The 21478-nt window shown below is 36.1% G+C and overlaps 1 protein-coding gene across 1 annotated transcript; it reads right to left on the reverse strand.

Moving 5' to 3' along the window:
* Window positions 1-1505: 1505 nt before the first annotated feature.
* LOC106079793 (ankyrin-3-like) lies at window positions 1506-4046 on the reverse strand. Its single transcript, XM_013240999.2, has one exon. The coding sequence runs from the start codon at window positions 4021-4023 to the stop codon at window positions 1603-1605; it is 2421 nt and encodes an 806-aa protein (XP_013096453.2). The 5' UTR covers window positions 4024-4046; the 3' UTR covers window positions 1506-1602.
* Window positions 4047-21478: the final 17432 nt, after the last annotated feature.

Below are 21478 nucleotides of genomic sequence, written 5' to 3' on the forward strand. Positions count from 1 at the left end.
ATTTAAATTTAGAAAATACGGAGGTTTAGTTGTTTAGTTGTATCAAGTGTTGTTAATTTGTGGCTATATCACTTCCATGAACTTACATAAGTATATGTCAAAGTAATGCTGTGTTGTGAATTATTAAATTAATGTGTCTGTAGGAGTGAGTAAAAAGAAAGAAAAGATTACACAAGTTTCTGTAGTCTGTTTTAATCATTTCAACTTTCCACGGCAATCAATTAAGTTTGTGCCGTTGAATAGACACAAACGAAAATAAGCATTGCGTTGTCAAGCAAATCCATAACATAAAAATCGACACATAATTGGCACTGACAACATTAATTACCACATGTGCATTCTCGTATAACTGAAATAGATAATACCATTTTTTTTTTACAAATGAGCGGCTTTTGAAAATTAACATTAACTACAGACATAGAAGTACAGCTCTATAAACTTTACGCTTATATATATTTATTTGCACGATTGCTATCGTCATGAATTAATCAACATACTATTTTTGCGTTTATTTCATGTTGTAGTTTAGCTTTTATAAATTTACAAAATTAACAATACACGAATAAAAAAACATGCCTGAATATAGATATTAAATCGTAATTCTACTTCAAATAATTTTTCCTTGGGCTGTGATAAAAAGGTCAATTGTAAGTGTTACCACCCAATAACTGGATAAAACTGTACTGGTCAAGAAACTTATTTATATATAATATTTATAGCATACGCCCTGAGAAAAGATACAAATAATGGCGCTAGACAGGTCTTAAACTTAGGAGGTTAACCAAAGCCTAAAATAACGATACCAAAAACTACGATTACAATCTACACAGATGTGACATAATTAACACTATAAAAGTATTCATTGAGATATGATATGTCTAGAATCGATTCCAAAGGTAAGGAAATCTCTTACATTTGTAGACTCTGACAATGACAATTTTTCATTTCAATTGCTTTTTCAAAGACCTCTTTCAATATGCCTCCTAATTAACACTCATATACAAGCGTTTAATTAAGAAAATAATGTAAAACACAAACACACATTTACAAACAGTGAACGTGAATGATAAGTCACATTGATGAATGATGAATTGATTGTGTAATAGTTCACATAACATTATAGTGATAGCAAATTTAAAAATGACTTGCTTAATAGCTAATTACAAATGTACAAAAACTACTAACGTTTTTCTCTTAACGGCGCTAGACAGGTATTAAACTTAGAACATTGGTCAAACCCTAAGAAATTGATACCAACTACTAAGAGAAACCCTAAGAAATTGATACCAACTACTAAGAGAAACCCTAAGAAATTGATACCAACTACTAAGAGAAACCCTAAGAAATTGATACCAACTACTAAGAGAAACCCTAAGAAATTGATACCAAATACTAAGAGAAACCCTAAGAAATTGATACCAACTACTAAGAGAAACCCTAAGAAATTGATACCAACTACTAAGAGAAACCCTAAGAAATTGATACCAACTACTACAATTGCCATCTACATAGACGTCACCTAATTGACACAATAAATATATATATATATCCAAGGCTAAGGAAATATCTGAGTAAAGGACTCTGACAATGACATCTTCCCATTTAAATTGTTTGTAAAAACCATCTATAATAAAATTTACTAGTCACTGATCGCCGGATCCCATGGACTCTATGCTTGAGGTTTGAGAATAAGAGCTGGTTCTGCAATACCACTGGGAGTTCAGAGTGATGTACCCTTTGTCGTCTGCCCTGGTCTGAACCTAAAGCAGACGAGACTTTAATGAAGCACAAAAGCTCCAATTTCATAGGCTGACGGGAAACTTGCTTCAGATACGGGAGAGCTTTGGATTTCCGTAGTTTCAAGCATCTAAGGACGTGTTTATTTCTTGATAAAATTTTGACGTCTGAGCCCGTTAAATACCAGTTCTCGATAAAATATTGTGCGAAGTCCAGTCTATGTAGAATAAGGGAAAAGGCGAGTGGCGATACAGAAGTCTCAAGCCAGAGGCTATTCTTAACAATTATATCTTTTGGATAAATCCCAGACTTCATTAATTTCTGTATCAGTACGCCATCATTACCAGCAGCGATGAGTCGATGAATGATGTCTCGTCTGACTAATTCTGTACTAGCACCTTGGTCTATTAGTATTGAAGCCATTTGCTGAACATATTCACTGGGGAGCCATTGGTCAAGTACTATAGACAAAGCAGACTTCTCTCGCATGTCATCTTGACCCGAACCAGCTGTCAGATAACAGTTCAGATTCACGTCAGCGCCGTATTTCAAGAGAGTCTCCGCACAATCAAATTGTTTCGTCATCACTGCAATGTGCAGCGCTGTCAAACCATTTTTGTTTCTTCTGTTCACGTCTGCTCCCTTCTCAAGCAAATATTTGAGAACCGCTACGCCAAGGCTACTTTGAACAGATGCTGTCAAAGGCGTAAACCCATTCACATCTGTGTCTTCTAAATTCGCACCGTACTTTAGAAAGGTCTCTATACTAAGTAACAGTTGTTCCTCCATCTCTTTCGGATTAAGTCTTTGGTCAGCGGCTAAATAATCCCATGAGATTGCGTTGATCAAAGGTGTTGTGTTTGTTTTGAAGTTGACATTGGCTCCTTTGCTTAATAAAAAGTTTATAATTTTGATGTGGATAGTGCTCATTAAAGGAGTCTTATTGTCGTGGACCCCGTCAATGTCCACCCCTGCGTCTAGCAGAAGCTGAATGAGCTGAATGTCTTCTAGCTTGACAACTCGTATCAAAGTTTCTGGTTTGTTCACTTCAACACACTCCTTCATGAGGAAGTTTACCGTCATTGAGTTCTTGCTTCTCAAAGCTTTTAACACTGCCCAAAAAGGGTCGAGAGCAGCACCGTGGTCCAAAAGGAGGCTGGCTGTACTTATTAAAGACTTTTCCAAAGCTATATCCAGAGCCGAACCGTCGTAAATCCAGCGGCCACGTTGGTCATAGCGATTGACAGGTGCCCCGTGCTTTATCAGAAGTGGAATCATCTGGATGCGATTCGTGCGAAGAGCGTACAGCAGATCGTTGTGGGTGACGTTAGCACCATGGGCACAAAGAATTTCTGTCAGTTTGTAATATCCATTGTCAAGAATGAACTCCAAGGGTGACATCGTACAGCACTGACATTTATTGACATTTACGCCCAGCCTACATAGCTTTTCAATAAGCCTATTATTAGAATAGAGAAAAAATGACCTTAGATTCCTTTTCCGAAAAATAAAACAGAGGATGTCAGGCCGAATATTTTGAGTTTCCTCTCTATCGCATAAGTTATGCTGAAGCAATGCCATGAATGTCTCAAAATCATTTTCAACAGCCGCCAACTTCAAGGGATGTACGTTTTCTAATTTGGCACGATACAGCAACTCCAGCAGTTTACTGAAGCCCTTTCTTTTGGCCACATCAAAAGCACATTCATTTGAATTGTTGACAAGAGCATCATCCAAAGAAATCAAACCACTCTGTGAGTGTTTCTCGGATGTTTGGTTTGGGTTAGCTCCAGCATTGATCAACAATTTGACTTTCTTGAGATGAGATGTCTCGATGGCTGACATTAAAGCAGTGTACCCAGTCGAGTTTCGTTCATCTAGATGTATACGGCTGTCTTCTATTAAACACTGAATTACTTTACTTGACGTAGCCAGCATCAGAGCAGTATCCCCGTTGTTATTTTTAGCATTGACGTCAGCCCCGAGCCTCAAGAGTTTACCCACAATTCGTAAAAATCCTTTCGCGGAGCAAATCAAAAGAGGAGTGTTTCCGTTGTCGTCTCTGAGTTCCAAACGCGAGCCATCTTCCAGAAGGAACTGGAGAAATTCGGCGTGGCCTTCATTACAAGCCTCAAAAACAGCCCATTTCAGAGCGTGGGTAGAAAAATGAGTAGTTTGTTGCTCACACAGTCTCAAAAGTTTCAGAACCTCTGACGAACAACCGGAAGCTATTGTTTTGAACAAGATGGAGTCATCGAGCTGAACTTGGTCCTTAGTTTCCGCCATGTTATCATTAACAGCTGCTATAATATCACATGCGTCTGAAAAAAAAATGTCAATATTAATATTTATTGTCTTGTAGACATTGTAATAACAATAATCATCTATTGTCAAATTTATAGGAAAATATTTAGATCCCTTTTTTTTTTATCTTCCATGAGGTTATGACTTGAGTAGAGTCATTTTAATAAAAGTTTAAATTACTGCAAAATCACTATAAGTTTATTTCTCTGTAATGAAGATTTTCAGAAATGGCGGGAAAACCTTAAATAGCAAGTCCTTTGGTGTATCCGGTCTGTAAAGTAAAGGAAGCGTTGATAACAAGTTCTGTGATCAGTTTTCTGAACTCTTCAGCTCGTAGAATCAAGTTTTCTTAGCTTGAAATTAGTTTTGTCGCATTAAAGTTTAGTTTAGCGACCTTGACATTGCTTTGTTTAAATTAGTTTATCGTCAAGATCTACAACTGGATGTTTTTAAACAGGGAAATCTTAAACAGAAGTTTGCTAACGGAACAGTTTTACAATTTCTATTTAGAAAAATTTAGTTTCGTATTTTGTTTTGTTTTTTTGCTGCATGATATTAAAATATAACAATTCTCATTGTCTATTGTCAAGACATTGTGTACAGACAGAACTGCTAAGGTTTCTACATCGATGTTTTGATGATTCTTATTTTTACTTTTCATTATAGTTTAAAAAAAAAAAAAAGAAGCAGACAACAAGTTCAGAAAAAAAAACAAATTTCTCCCCCCCCCCCTCCCATCATTCCTCCTTTATTTGACATACAAGATTAGACAATAATTATTTAGCATTTTAATTTCTGAAGTTAATACATCTACTGTAAAATTTCAATGAAAATTGTTACAGCGGTTTTATTCGTGTCCACTATTTCAATCAGGGCCGTCGCAAGGGTTGTGGCCGCCTGCGTGCGAAATTTAAAAAATGCCGCCACCCCCCTTTTTTTTTCTAGAAAAAAAATCCATCCCTGTTCCAAAAGTGCACTTTAATTTAAATCTATCTTTTTTAGACCATTCCATTTTGTCCATTTCATATTCGCACAGTTGTTGTATCCCTCAAGTACAACTAGGAATCATGCACTGGGAACAATTTCGGATTTATGTGCATTCAGAAATAAGAATCTTGGTTCTTTATGATAAACATTAAAAACTGATCTCGTTCTGACTACTCACTTATGCTCCTGTATGTGCGACGATTATATTTGATGAGCTTAGGAATATTACAGTGAACAGTGTAATGGACCTCATTCACCAATCGTAAACAAGCAACATTTAGCCACGTGATAGTATTGATAAACAGGCTACGAAAAACATGCATATATGTAACCCGTTTACCTCTGCAGCAGTAAATCTTTGTTTTTTTAATATTGATAAAACAATGCTAAAAAAAACTGTCACGTGACAGCCTGTGTGTATTACGTAATTTGTATAGAAGAGATAGAGAACCACGTGGCTAAATGTTGTTTGTTTACGATTGGTGAATGCGGTCCATTGATCATCATCTATATACAATTTCTCGATAACTTTGGCTGCTCAACAGTGATATATGGTCTGGACGTGGAAATGTTAACTTGTTTGTTATTGTAAGTAAAAGTATAATCCGAAAAAAAAAAAAAGCTCGAAATACAAAAGCCATTGTTGTTGTAACCTTTTCAACGTACTGTACACTTTCATTATAATTACCGTTGTTATATTTTGGAGAGATGTGTATTGTATCCACAATCATATATGACATACGCGGATTCAACAAATGAAGCGATTCAACGTTCAATAATTTTCTTCAGTTTAATACAAAGTAAATAATCTAAAGTACAAGTCACTTAAACAATGACTTTTAATAAAACATAGTAAGACAGTGTTTCTCGTATTCCCGTGTGGCGACTCCCTAGATAGCAGCATTTTCGTTCGAACCCCCATTAGAAGCTTACTTCCCTTTTCTTTTGACCATTTGTCAGGTCATTGTATTCCCCGCCACGCCTGACTGAACGCATGACGCCACGTCATTCCCCACCTTGCCATAGACTCCACCTTCTCTATTTTGTTAAATTTGTATTTGTTAACCACTCCATCACCACAACCACACACACAGCATCGTGCATGCCTCCCCCCCCCCCCAAAAAAAAAACAAACAAACAACACCTACCCTGGAGATACTCGAGTCCAGTGGTTCCCAAACTTTTTGGTCTCGTAGACACCTTGCCATGTTTTCTGGTTTTCTGTAGACCCCTTGTTTAACTTATATTGCATTTTTTGATAATTCATTAACATCTTTTTTAAAAACTACTTTCTAATTGTATTGAGTTGAAGAGTGAATAAGTAATTTAGAGCTAAAGTTATAGAGATCTATGTTTTTATTGATAAAATTCAAATGTAAATCAAATAAAATAACAATTATTTATTACTGGAATACCAAAACACACAGGAAATGGTTGTTTTTTTTTGGGTGGGGGTATCATTCATTGCTATTAATATGTTTCATATAGAACTATGTTGTTCTATGAAGTAGTCCTTCAAACATTAAATAAATAATTAAATTGTTAATTTGTCTTAATTATGATTATAAAAAGTTTTGCAAAGAGCAATTTCTCACTTATTTTTTTTTTTTTATCTTTCACGTCTAGCTCAAATATTGGGTCAAAGGAATTGTTTTCACTAATAGAAGGGGCGAAAATAAGTAACTGGCGGCTTAACCAATACGCTTTGTGAAGGAAGGGCTCATTAGCCTTGGCTTGCTACCCACCTAGCAAGAAGGACGGCTGCCTGGTCGTGCGGTTTGTGCGCTGAACTGTTGTTTGGATATATCGATGGTCCCGGGTTCAAACCCTGCCCGCTCCCATCCCCCATCGTCCTGCGAGAGGTTTGGACTAGGAAGTAAACTATCTTCAACTCTGAAGGAACATCCGAAACAATGTAAAAAAAGGCCTCGCAAAACAACAAGAAAAACTGAATCCAAAACTCTGCTGCCTTGAGTTACCTGTTCCAGTATTGAGTTCAGCGTTACCTCACCCTGGATTTGTTTGTTTTCTAAATACCTGACACCGCTAAAGCGCCTAAGAAGGTCAACATTAAGGAAAACTAACGAGCCGGCGACCCTTAGGCAGTTTGCAGCACACAGCCCGTGTCAAAGCCTCTGACGCCGCTGTTCCCAAACTGTAAATATGTCGTTTTTTTTATTTTTAATAAAATTTTTAATTTTATAATTCATACCACCGGTGTGCCCTTTAACTGTATTGTTGTTTAAAAAAATTCTTTAATAATATAGGTGTATTTTTAATGGGCAATGTTGGACTAGTCCGTTTCGTTTCTTTGATTAAAAAGTAGAATCACAAATTGGGCCGGAAGTGCCATTTTTCCTTATATATCTTTGCATTTTTCAGTTCTCTTTTTAAATTAAACTGACATTATTATGCTATAATTTTAAGTGTGCCTGATAGAGAAAAAAAATTTGCACAAAAATACGGGTAGTTGAGATCAAACCCGATTAGAAGCTATAAAAAGAAAAGACCTGAAACTAGCGCGTGAAACTACACATTTACAGTACTTTTTTGATGAGTATTTTACCCAAGATCTGTGTTGTTTTTTTAGAACTAGCTTATTTCAAGTGCCCGGCATTTTCCGATATAACACAATTTCATACACAAAATTGTTGAAAAAAATTGTAGTGATTTTAAACTTTAAATGATTCCTTAAGAAAGTGTTACTCTAATCAATTTTGAATAGTAGTTTGTTATGAATGTCGCTGTCTATTTTGTGTCTGTTCTAGTTTCTTAAATTTTTCATGAGTAAAGGGGTCGTGTTTTTTCCTAATAGGTATACTTGATTTCTCCAAGCAGCCTTTGTAAAATATATTTGGTCCTAAATAAATTCTAGGCCTACTACCCCCTATGTTTATAAACGATTTTTCGCATGGCTGCATTATGATGAATGTACGCGTTAGTTCAATATATTTTATATTACTAGGTAACTTAAAATAACTGACGTAAGTTTCATTTTTTTCTGTTAGACAAAGTCATATGGCAAATTTTTGTTTATATCCTCATTCTAAAAAGGAATAATAATAGAATTATACAGTAAAAATAATCACTAAGTTTTTTTTATATATTTTTAATAGTTTTGAAAGTCTAACTGATAAGATTTACAAAGAGAGTTTGTGTTTTTGCAGATGTACACAAGGTACACTATGTGTCAGTCCATCTCTTCTGACTATTTAGAAATGAGTGTAAAAATGTAGGCTTCGATATTTTTAGCCTGAAGTTACAATCTTCAAACAACTAATATATTGCCTCTTCCATAAAACTGTGTACTTAAAAAATAAATTTATCCAATGCTCGAAATCCTGCTTGTATACTTAGGCCCTATTTAAATCGATCCGGTATCAATGTATTAAGTAGCAATAACCCCGCAAAAAAAATTAAATGAAAGAAGATTGAGATATACATATATTTTTGTGACGGTACGCCTCGGTACGGGGTACCGGCACCTTTTTTCAATGTCGGGAAAAGTTATTACTTTTCTTGTATTTCAACGTTAATTGTTAATTTATTAGTAGTGTAAAGTTAGGCAATCTATCACTGAGTACTGGCATCTATTTTTTTTACAAAAAAAAAGCACTTTATATACTTTCAGCCGACATGCCGTATTATTAAAAACACCTCTATGTGAAAGTCTCAATCATCTAGAGTCTTAGACAGTCATTATTTTAGACTAGATTTAAGTAGAGTCTAGACCTAGATTTAGTAGGCCTATTACTATAAAAAAAAATTAAAATAATCAGTTATTAGACAGCATTCGCAATTTTATTATTAGGTCTAGGCATTGAAAAGTAAATCTATTAATAAACTATAATAGATCTAAGTCTAAGTACTAACTTATTAAATAAGTCATTATAAGTAGAAGTATTATAATGAATATTGTATAGATCTAGATTGACTAGATTATAGATAGATCTATTGATAGATCTCTAGTCTAGTAGATTAAATAAAGAGTATAGTAAATGTATTACAGTATTAGATATATGTCCTATGTCTATATCTAATAATTAATAAACTTTAGTTTTTATAAATATCTAGACTTTTTTCTAATAAAAACTGACTATAGGCATAGCATAGGCTAGACTCGGCAATCTAGTCTCAAGATAGAATTTATAGTATTGCTAAATCTAATCGATTTTTATATATAGATCTAGACTAGAATTAGATTATAGATCTAAATATACTAATGGAGAGATGATATGCGGTGTTAGCTAATAGCGTTGCTCAAGAAACGAACCTGGGTTTTTCTAAACTCAAATACTTAGTATGTAATAGTAAAACAGCACCTACCTAAATAAATCGTAACTAGAAATAAAAAAAACTATATTTATTGTAGTTTATATAGGTCTGTGGTTGTATATTATATAGCCTTCGTAACTTCTTCTATAGAGAAATGACTTTAGTATACATTATATATATATATATAATAGGACAGGATTCGGTACCGATAAATATAAAGGTATAATTAAGTAATTAACGACACAAAATACTATTTTCACTTATGGAAAGTCTAAATCGGAACGAGTTTCAAAATGTATAATATGAAAAGCATAGCCTCCCTTATCTATCCTATCTACATGCTGTTTCATAAAAAAAATATATCTAGGCCTACTAACTTGCGTTGACACACAAATCAGTACAATAGTTCTATTCCATAGACTTTACATATGTCTCTATTCACTCTATTAATTAAAACTAGTTTCCAAATGGTCTAAAAAAAAAATAATAACTTTAAAACGTATTTACCTGATACATGGAAAAAAAACAACAACACCCACTTAATAGAAAATAAGGGAGGTAATAGATTACGTCTAGAAGGGATAGTGCCCACACCTGTCTTTTATATATCAGTAGCCATTTGGGGGTCAGAGGTCAGGGGCTATCCACAGCGCCCTCTAGAAATGTCCACCTCATAACACTAGGTACGTAGGGTAAGGATGAAAAGGAGGCGGTATATTTTATTCCCCCACCCACAGAATCTGCCATCATACCATTGTGGGCGGGGGGTGACATGATATTAAAAAAAATTGGTTACATATAAATGCATAGTATAAGTTATTTAAAAAAGTAAATAATTGTGTACACAAATAATACCTTTTTTTTTTTAATGAAAATTATCCCTTCCCTCTTTGATCATATGATAATATTGTAATATAGCCTGTTAGTAAAGATTGTACTTTCCAGTGATACAGATTTTATCTTGGTCAATGTTAGAGATTTAATTAATTTTCATTGTCATAAATGCTACTACACAGGGTCCTTAGGGCGCTTCTGAGTCTACCCAGCTCCAACGGGTACCTGACATTAACTGGGCAAAATTAAAGGCGGTTGGTTATTGTGCTGGCCACATGATACCCTCGTTGACTGTGGATCACGGAAACAGATGACCTTTGCATCATTTTCCCCATAGAACGCAGGGTCATAAAGAGGGACTTTACAATCAATTATCAGCAATTAATTAAATTTTACTTCATAGAAAGGGAGAGAAGGCTCGCAATACTGAAATAAATGGAGATGATTGTGAGCTGATTTTCTATTTAGAAACATTTTTTTCAAATTATTTTTCTATATTTAGCATGTTCCTCGTTGTATTCTCTTATATAATTTGGATTTAAAAACTAAGGTCCCCTGGCCTAACTAATGTCACGTACTATAAAAATTTCGCACAAAACTAATAGCGTCTTTTCCCCTTTCGGGGGCCGCTAAAAAAGAGAAACTCCTCAATACTGTAAAGAGACTCCTTCAACTTCTAGCCAGCTTTTTTGCGGCTGAGCTGTGAGCTCTGTTGCAGATTGTGCCAAATAAAAAATAGTGGGCTGTTCCCTTCAGTTGCCGTACAGGGTGTTGGTTATGTTGGGCTATAGTGGTAGTAGGGTCTACCTAAAGTGGATTAGGAAGGGGTATTAAAAGAGATAAAAACGGAGGTGGGTAGGACATGGTGTAAGACAAACTTTATTGTCCAAAGTCATTCTTCAAGGTACGATTAACGAGGGTGTCATGTGGCCAGCACAACGACCAACCGTCTTTATTTTTCCCCAACTAATGTCAGGTACCCATTCGAGCTGGGTAGACTCAGAGGCGCCAGAAGATTCCTAAAATAAAAATCCCAGTCTTCACCAGGATTCGAACCTCGGACGACGGTTCGGAAGTCAAACGCTTTACCGGTCAGCCACCAACTTGTAATACAAAGAAAAACTGGATGGAAGACGTAATTTAAAAATAAAAAGAGCTTCTTCTCTCCATTGGTATCCTGCTAAAAATAGCCGCAAACTGAAGGCCAAGTGCACAAAATAAACAATAACCAAAATTAAACATTTAAAAAATACTTTAAAAAAAAAGCAAAACAAAGCTTATACGTAGTGTGATTGTATCAAGGTTGTCATTACTGGAAGTAGTAATGGATGCCAGCACTCCACTACCCTGTGCTAATTGGCTAGCTTATTCGAGTTACGTCGTTTTGACTGATCTAAGCAATATACAGCACCCCTGATAGCAAAGATTTTGGTCTCGGTAAGGGCCCCAGCTGGGCCTGCCCATACTAACCACATGGGCCCCATTTGGGGGATGAACATTGGCACAAACACTCTTTTGTTCCCCTGGCTATCAAATCATTAAATAAGAACAACCTGGTATAAACTTTGTCACATGTAAATTATGAGTGAGTCTGGTGTGAATGTACACTTTGGTTTCTTATAGTCATAATGTTTTTTGTTTGGTGTAATGCAACATGGGCCCCATTTGGGGGATGAACATTGGCACAAACACTCTTTTGTTCCCCTGGCTATCAAATCATTAAATAGGAACAATCTGATATAAACTTTGTCACATGTAAATTATGAGTGAGTCTGGTGTGAATGTACACTTTGGTTTCTTATAGTCATAATGTTTTTTGTTTGGTGTAATGCAAAAAATGTAAGACAAATTTCCATACGGACAATAAAGATTATTATTATTATTATGGGGTCAGTAAGGGGCAAACATTGAGGGGCCTGGGCCATGGCTAGAGGTAACGTACCCTTACTGTATGTGTAAATCACAAATTTATATATTAAGTTTAATACATACAAGTCTGTGGTGTACCTCTGGAGTATAGTAGATATTTATATTCGCTTAACTAGGATTTTTTTTTCGAGAAAGCAGATACGGATTAGGTGGACTAAAATATTTGTAAAATCTTATTAACAATCACTCTATTATTTAGGCAAGTTTTGTCTTTTATTTTTTTAAGTATTTAAAATATTTGTATTGTTATATTTTGTTTGTTTAGTTTTCTCCCCTGAAGCGAGTTGTTGTTCTTGACATTGTTTAGTGTATCGTGAACGTTTGCAATAGAAACAACAAAATGTCACTAGAGCTAGTTTACATGGCAGGTGTCGTGCACATCTTGCTTGGTATTTTCTTTGGAGCACCATAAGGTTTCGTGAGTTTCTGTTCCTAAGGGTGCGCCTTGTTGTCATTACGTCTTTGCCTTTGTTGGGGTTGTGCTGACTTTGCTGAGTTGCGTTCTTTGCTGTTTCCTTCCCCAGTAGTGGGTAAATTAGTTTTATTTTTACTGCTTTCTGAATGTCGTAGCTCGAAATTCGTTGGTCCTACTATCTTTGGAATGGCGATCTCAAGTAATGTTTATTTTTTATTATTTAGGGACGCAGGCTTGGGACTCTGCAGGAGTCGAGTCTGATTTGGAGGCTGTGTTATTGTAGTTGCCTATTGTCCATGTCATCGGATGTAGGCGTTGCGAGCCGGATTGCCTGTGGCAATGAGATCAAGGTGTGCTACGGTTCATTTACATAATATGTATATCTTGTATTTGCCTTGTACATACTATTACTATGTATTCATCCTTCATGTCGTAATATTCATACATTCATTAAATTGTTGAACGCGTTGTAACACTGCCTTGCACCAGTGCTTGAAATGCGCACTAGCGCACTGTTGAACGTAAACAAGGGGGAAGGACTGTTGTGAGCCGGCTAAAAGTCATGGGAGTCTGAACAGTTTGGTGCTGAGTGCTGTCCTGTGTGATACTAGGAAACTGTGTGGGAGACCTGGAGCGACACTGGGAAGTGTGTCGGTGGTCTGTTCTGTGTTCTGGTATGAAGTAGGACTCTTAGAACTTAAGACATATTACTCCTTGTGACTTTACAGCAGACATCCAAGTCTAACTAGTAACTATTACTAATTGTTGATGCTTATACTAAATAAATACATCGTTTACTGTTGCCGACCTGCCTTTTCGTTGAGTGCCTGCCCTAGAGTTGCAACACTATGTATTCATCCTTCATGTAATAATAATAAACTTTATTATCCGTAAGGAAATTTGTCTTACAATTTGTGCATTACACCAAACAAAAAACATTAAAACTATAAGAAACCAAAGTGTACATTCACACCAGACTCACTCATAATTTACATGTGACAAAATTTATACCAGATTGTTCTTATTTAATGATTTACATAAGATTCATACATTCATTAAATTGTTCAACGCGTTCTCTTGTGTTAGCTCATGTAATTTAACGTGTCATTATTATTAACATTGTTCATGTTGAACGATTTGTTGTTTAGTTGAAGCATGTGTTCTATTTTTTATAAGCCCTAGTTCTAAGTTCTCTTATTCTTCGCTTGTTTCGTACTGATCAACGAGGGGAGCCCCGGACATGTATATCATACCCGAGACGAGCGTGAAAAAAACCCTCTTGACAGCAGGTACATTAAAAGTAGGCTAATAGCATGGGTCAACCAGGACTGGACTGCATGACGCATTCCATTCTTTGTCGTCGAAGGGAGTGGGGTAAAACCAGGCCGGGTCAATGTGTGGAGGACGAGGAAAGAGTTGACCTACCTAGCTTTTGTTGTTGTTTTTATTGTTTTATTTGGGGTGGGGATAATTTAGAATAAGGCTACAAAGACTTCAGTGCCTGGGGATGTTGGGATATGGCAATGTCAAGGCTGGTGGAAAAACAATGAAGCAATCCACTGGCCGATCAGCGGGTAAAGAAAACGGAACCGGGGTGGGGTGGGGTGGCGAAGAAACACGTGGACTCAACGAAGGACCGAATGGTTGAAATGGAATATATACATCATATACAATTTATATTGCTCCAACTCTTGAATGACATAGAACTAAGAACTATTACCTAAAAATTCTTTAAATAAAATACTGTTTTCAATAGATCGGAAGTAACTGAGTGGTAAAAGCTCTTGGCTTCGGAGCTTATTGGTCAACTCCTATCCTGGTGAAAACTTGATATTTTTCACAAAATACAAATGGCCATTAGATAAAAATCTGACTAGATCTGGTATATCCATATCTATTGACTGTATCATTTAACTACTAAATAATCTAAAATTATTTCAAATTAAACAGTAAATCTCTAGTTAGATAGTTAGATAAAACTGACCTATATAGACGCTTTTGGTAAAGGTCAAGCCTAGATCAATCTTTTTTTGTTTCTAAAATTAGCTCAAATGTGTCAGCATAAATATTTTTTTTTTGTTTCAGTGTTTATTATGATCCATTACTTCAAGTTTTAGTATCACATTGACATTGATTTCAGCATCAATTGTGACTTTTGAATTAGACATAAAATGTTCAATATTTACATTTGCCTTTGAAGCCAATGTGCCACATTATTCTAACAAAGTTTTACAAGATGTTTTGTACACCTCTCTTCCGGTTCAAAACTCTTCTTCTGGTCAAAAGACAAGACGGTGGAACCTGGATGGACACATTTCTTGAAAAAGGCTCTAACGATTTTTCTAAACAAAATTGACAGTTGATGTGTATATCTTAAGAAAAAAAAAAATCACCAGTTTAAAGGTGACACCATGAAAACTCTAGTTATAAATGTTTTGAAATATTTTCGTCTAAAATTAAATTCGATCTAGGCAATAGTTATAGCAAATGTTTTTTTTCCGCCGAAAGTAGGCCCAGTTCCTTATAAAGTTTAATTAATACATAGACGTTAAATAACATTTATCGCAATGACTTCAAAGGATATATAGGCCTGTCGTAAGAAACCTACAAATGGTAAATCAGGATTTTTTTTTTCTGAGCGGGGTAAAATGTTCCATTTTTAAAAATCTATCATTCAATGTACATTAAGAGTAAAATAATTGCTCTTTCTAAATGTTGTATTATAATTGGCGATCACGGTCCTAACAATTGCGGGGCCCTATTCGAAACTGATTGCGCGGGGCCCAGTCTGGGTGGGAATAAGGGTAATAAGTGACAATTAAGGTTTTGTATTAGAAAAAAAAATTGACTTTGAATTTTATTTATTCTTTACTAAGAACAAAATAGCGATCAGTCACTATAAAAGTAAATAAAGAATTGTAACTTCTGATTAAGGTGAAAACTCGCCCGATTATTACATTTTATTACATGAGAGCTGACAATGACTTTTTTTCAGACTTTTTTTTTTTTTTATCGCGCGTAGGATTGGCGTTTTCCGTAATGATAGACACCCACAAATGACAATTTTGTCAATTTTTCAGGAGATTTCAATAAATTCAGATTTCCATGACTTTTTCGTTATGTATTCTACAATTTAATAATTACACCTAGAATTAGCGGGGGCCTATGAAAGCGCGGGGCCCACTGCGACCGCATAGGTTGCAGAGGCCTAAGACCGCCCCTGTTGGCGATGATATTGTCTTTCAACAAAAACTTACCTACTTCATGTTACTTTTTTAGTAACAGCCAGCACTATGATTTAATTCTTTGTTTCGTAGACTTTTTAATAGGATCTTAGCTTTTAAATTGAATTGTACGAGAGAACACAAAGAGGAACATGCTAAATATATAAAAATACTTTTTTAAAAAAGCTTCTATAAAGGAAAGCACCACAGAATCCTTTCCATATATTTTAATATTGCCTTATCTCCGTTTTATAAAACAAATTTAATTCATTGCTAATAATTGGTTGTCAAGTTCCCCTTAAGACATTGCCATTTATGAGGCAGATGATGTAAAGGATCTCTGTTTCTGTGTCTCAATGCCAGGGGCGGACTGGGTGTCAAAATCGGCCCGGGCATTTCTATACGATCCGGCCCACAAATTGTATGCCATATGATGGTCATATAATCATACTTATTCTCAAAATCATCGGTGTATACAGTTCCATAATGTTAGCTCTATGAAAAAATGTATTAGATTATTTTGAAACTATCAGATAAGCGCTATTACTAAATGAATAAAGTATAACACTTGAAACGGGAAATCTCTTAAATTCCTACTACATATACATTAACATGCACCTGTACTTGACATTCACTTTCAAGGCATCTGAAGATCCTCCATCAACAAACATATTGACATTGCTTATGCTTCAGTTTCACTCCTCGCCATTTTCTCAGACATATGGACTTCAATTTACAAATACAACTCTTCATCCTCCATTATTTTAACTACCCATCTCACAAGGTCATGGGGGCGCGGTGGCTGAGTGGTTAAGCGCTTAAGAATCTGAGGTCCTGGGTTCTAATCTCGATGAAAACTGGGATTTTGAATTTCTGGATTTTTTGGGCGCTCCACCCATCTCTAACGGGTACTTGACTTTAGTTGGAGAAAGTAAATGCGGTTGGTCGTTATGCTGGTCACATGACACCCTGCTTGTTACACATTGGCCAAAGAAACAGATGACTTTGGGTCTGGAAGGGGAGCTTTACTCACAAGGTCATATACTGACTGCTTTCTCAATAACTTGGAAACCTAGTTTGACTGCATCTTAAAGCTGGCTATACACACAATAGAAAATTAAAGTCTACAAGATTACGTTCAGTGAACAAATTCTGTCAAGATTGTTTCGTATTTTACCAAAGCCTCTTTGTATTTCGACTTTTATCTATTTCTTTGTCGCTTTATGGTGTTGATCCTGTTTATTCATAAATGTGGCATCATAAGGTTGGTGAATCTCTAGCGCTTGCGAGAAAACATTCATAATTTTAATACATTTTTTTTTGTACAGGGCTCCATCTTACTTATTTTCTGCTCTTGCTTTTTCGATTCTTTTGCATTTTGATTCCAGTCAACACATTTCTACACTGTTTAAGATAATAGTTGTGATTTGTGAAGGACTTCGTAGCGGGGCCAACTCGAGATCGTGCGACAACTCCATTCAAGAAATAAAAACTCGTATGTGACAGGACATGTCACCTACAAGACTTACAACATTGTTGTTAGTACCTTTAGATTCACCCGAATATATTTACACTAACGTCGATCTCTATTAGAAATAATGGCCTTAAGTTTCTTGTTTATCATTTAGATAAGTTTAGTTTGTACTATGTACTCATATGCAATGCTTTAGATTAGTATTAGACGTAAAAGCGTCAAAGATGTTTATTTTAAATCACGATGCTCAATTTTTTTACTCTTAAAGAGAATATTATAAATCTAATTTTTTTTTTTACTGGCATTCATGCGGCCCTTTTGGTGGCCCTACTGGTCCTATTGGGTACCGGCCCACCGGTCATTTGCCCACATGCCCATATAGCCAGTCCGCCCCTGCTCACTGTTAACGAGAGTATCATGTGGCAAAGACAACGACCAACCGTTGTCCACTAATGTCTGGTACCCATTAGAGCTGGCTTAAAAAACCCCAGTTTTCACTAGGTATCGAACCCTGGACTCCTCGGTTCGGAAGCCAAGCACGCCTCAATAATTAATTGATTTATGAGGTAAATGTTTTTTTTTAATTGACGATGTACATTTTGTGTTTAATTTCAACTTTCTGTGACAAAAGGAAGTGGGAGGTTAGAAAGTGTAATGAAGATAGATAGATAGATAGATAGATAGATAGATAGATAGATAGATAGATAGATAGATAGATAGATAGATAGATAGATAGATCATCATCATCATCATCATCATCAAACTCCATTAGAGTGAGGGCTTGAGAGGCTCAAATCCTCTCTTGCAAAAGCCCTGGACAGAAACCCTGCTGTCTTGCGTAGTGCATGAATGTCGCCATACAGGTCGAGAATTTTGGGTTTCCCAGACCTGTCGAGACGGAGATCAGCAAGTCTGGGGCAGTCAAACAGAATATGAGGCACGGTTTCCTCTTCTTCCCCGCAGCGAGGGCACCGTGAATCGAAATTTGGCCATAGCCGCGAGAAATATGAGCCAACAGGACAGTGGCCTGTCCTGCACTGTGCTATAATAGCTTGCTCAGGCCTGGACAGCCTCCACCACGGGGAAGTGCGGTCAGGGCGCCTCATGCGCTCCCAGACTCCACGGGCTTTTTGGGACTTGTCCCAGCACTCAAACCACTTTTCCATTTCTGTTTTTTGTATTATAGCCAGGGCTTGATGAAAGCTTACAGCCTGATCAGTGGGTGGAATTTGCCCTCCCTGGTGGGCCAAAGAGTCTGCGATTGTGTTGCCAGTCACAACTATGTGACTCGGTACCCAATGCATTATTACAGGGGTGCCATAGCGTTGTTTGATGTTATGTGAAGCCATGATGACAGTGTTGATATTGGGGGGCCATGGTCCGGGACTTTGCAAAGCATGTAGTACAGATTTTGAGTCAGTGACCACAACAATCTGTGTTGCCCTCAAATGTCCCTCGCCGAGTTGAGAGTCAATGACTTTTAAGGCTTCACAGACTGCCATGGTCTCCGCATCAAAACTGCAAACACTACCACATGGTCCAAAGATTTTGACTGTGTGAGAGCCAAAAAAGTCGATGTAGGCTCCATAGATAGATAGATAGATAGATAGATAGATAGATAGATAGATAGATAGATAGATAGATAGATAGATAGATAGATAGATAGGTTTTGGCGACTTCGATTTTTGCGCCAAGAGTTATGTCGCTGTCTTACAAAACACACCCAACATTTTGTAATAAACATTTTTTATATACAACACAAAAGACATGAATATTTAAGAGGAAAAAAAAATATATTTTACTTCATAAGAAAACGTTTTCCATATTTAATAAATAGTGTTAGCCACTGTTAGCTATAACAAGTGAGACTTGCACTCGTAAACAAAATGAATGGACAATAAATGAATCTATCCTCCTTCCCCCCAACCCACAGGTTTCAGGTCACGTGGGCGTTTTCAGGTAGAGGACAATAGTACTCTCACCTGTACTTCCAATTAAGCTGGTTGGTATCACATTTCAGCTTAGGTTAGGTCCCAAATTGACCGGACTTCGCCCCCCCCCTCATCTTTTATATTGACAGGTCTTTTCTTTTTAATGGCCGACGGTTAACGAGTGTACCATATGGTAAGCACAACGACCAACTACATTTACTTTCCATAACTAATGTATCATAACCATTTGAGTTTAATAGACTCTTGCACGTCCTAAAATCACGACTCCTAAAATTCTGGTCTTCACCGCGATCCGAACTTGGGATTCTGGGTTCCAATTGATTTACCACTTATACACCACACCCCATGAATCAATTTTTAAAAAGTAACCAATTAGTCAATTAATTACTGACAATTAGTTATTTTGTTCAATACCAAGAAAGGAAACTAATCTTTTAGTATTCTCAGATAGGGCTAAATAATTGTGAACCATATTTCTCCCCCACGTATTCTCCAATCAAGTAAATACTTCAAACAAGTTTTCATCGTACCTAACAAAAGATGTGTGAATTTTGAAAAAAAAAAAACAAAAACAAACACCTATTAGTCAATTAATTATTGATAATTAATCATTTTGTTTGAGAGCAAATAAGGGAAATAACTAGTAAATCATTGATGGATATAGTTTTAAGTGCAGAGTTCTTCTTCTTTAGATAAGTTTTTTTTAATGATTTTTTTTTATTTCGCTTGGTTTTGTTTACACACTAATTGCGGATAGCTGTGTGAGTGTCACAGGTCTAATTATATATTATACCTAGACTGAACGAGGCAGCATATAATACTTAGAATCATTATAGTGTTTAGTCTAATTATTTGAGCGTCTAGGTAATCGTTCGATAAATATATATTATTTAAAGTAATACGATAATTAGAATCAACCAGCTTAAATTTTTCAAGATCTCCTCATCATCATATGTCCCTTGACTTTCATCGTAAGAGTGCTGTGACAGTTCTACTAATCCAGGGGTTCTCAACCTATGGGTCGCGACCCCCTTGGGGGTCGATTGACGATTTGCCAGGGGTCGCCTAAGACCATCGAAAATATGGATTGTTAATGTCTATTCCTCTATTGCTGTGTGTGTGTGTGGGGGGGGGGGGTCGCGACAGAGTGAGGGATTGTAAAAAGGGGTCGCCGAGCCTAAAAGGTTGAGAACCGCTGTACTAATCCCACCCACATTTCCTGGTCAGCAGCTGTATCTTAACTTATTGAGAGATAGTCTGTTCCATTCGTTTACAATGTCCAGCCAACTTTTCTTTGGACAACCCTTTCTACGTGCTCCCCTCCACTAGACCTTGAAGGATGACCTTAGACAGTGAGTCATGTCTGACAATAGGACCCAACCAGCTCAGCTAGGATTGTCGAAACGTTATCTCAATCAAAATAGGAAGGAAATGACTATATATCATGATTTGCGTGGATATATAGTTCTGTGACTAATGGACCATTCTATTTTAAATCCGCAAAATAGGATTGCGTTATTTTTAAACTTAAAAAAGTAAATATCATTTATTTTCTAAGACAGAAAAGATGGATTTTTCAAGATTCAGAGCGAATTCCCTTACATGCCGAACGATCGGATGTGAATTTTTTTTTTGTTTTCCATTCTAGATATAATATATGTATAGGTATGAGGTGGTGGCTTTTACTTTTGGTGTAGATGATACAAGAACCTCCAATATAAAATACAGACATTACTTCAAAAAAGAAGAAGATGATTTCGCGTCATGCATCTATTCATGCATGTTGACCAATGACTTAAATTTTTTCCAAGTCACTGGTTTTCCTGGCTAGCTCAGGCAACCCATTCCATACTCTAATAGCGCTAGGAAAAGGAGAATTTAAAAAAAAAATTCCTAGCATATGGAACAAGGAATGTTCCTTTATCTTTGTGTCTTTCTGAATATTTTATTAATTTTTTTTTTGTATTTTTAGATTATGGTTCAGTGTTTTATGTATAATTGCTACTTATTTTTAAGTCTTTTATCCTGAAGGCTTTCTAAATTTAGTGATTTTACTAGAGGTGTTACTCTAGTCAAATGTGAATATTCGTTTGTCATGAATCTCACTGCTCTATTTTGTGTCTGTTCCAATCACTTAATGTTTTCTTGAGAAGGATGCATATTCTATTATTGGCCTAACAAAGTTTAAATAACATTTTAGTTTTATGCTCTTGTTTGATTTATAGATTTGATTTCTAGAATATAGGTCTATAGTAAAATGTTTGTTTGTAAAATGTTTTACATGTTTCGGATGTTCTTTCAGAGTTGAAGATATTTACTTCCTAGTCCAAACCTCCCGCAGGACGAC

The sequence above is a fragment of the Biomphalaria glabrata genome, chromosome 7 (assembly GCF_947242115.1).
Source record: "Biomphalaria glabrata chromosome 7, xgBioGlab47.1, whole genome shotgun sequence".
Classification (NCBI taxonomy): domain Eukaryota; kingdom Metazoa; phylum Mollusca; class Gastropoda; family Planorbidae; genus Biomphalaria; species Biomphalaria glabrata.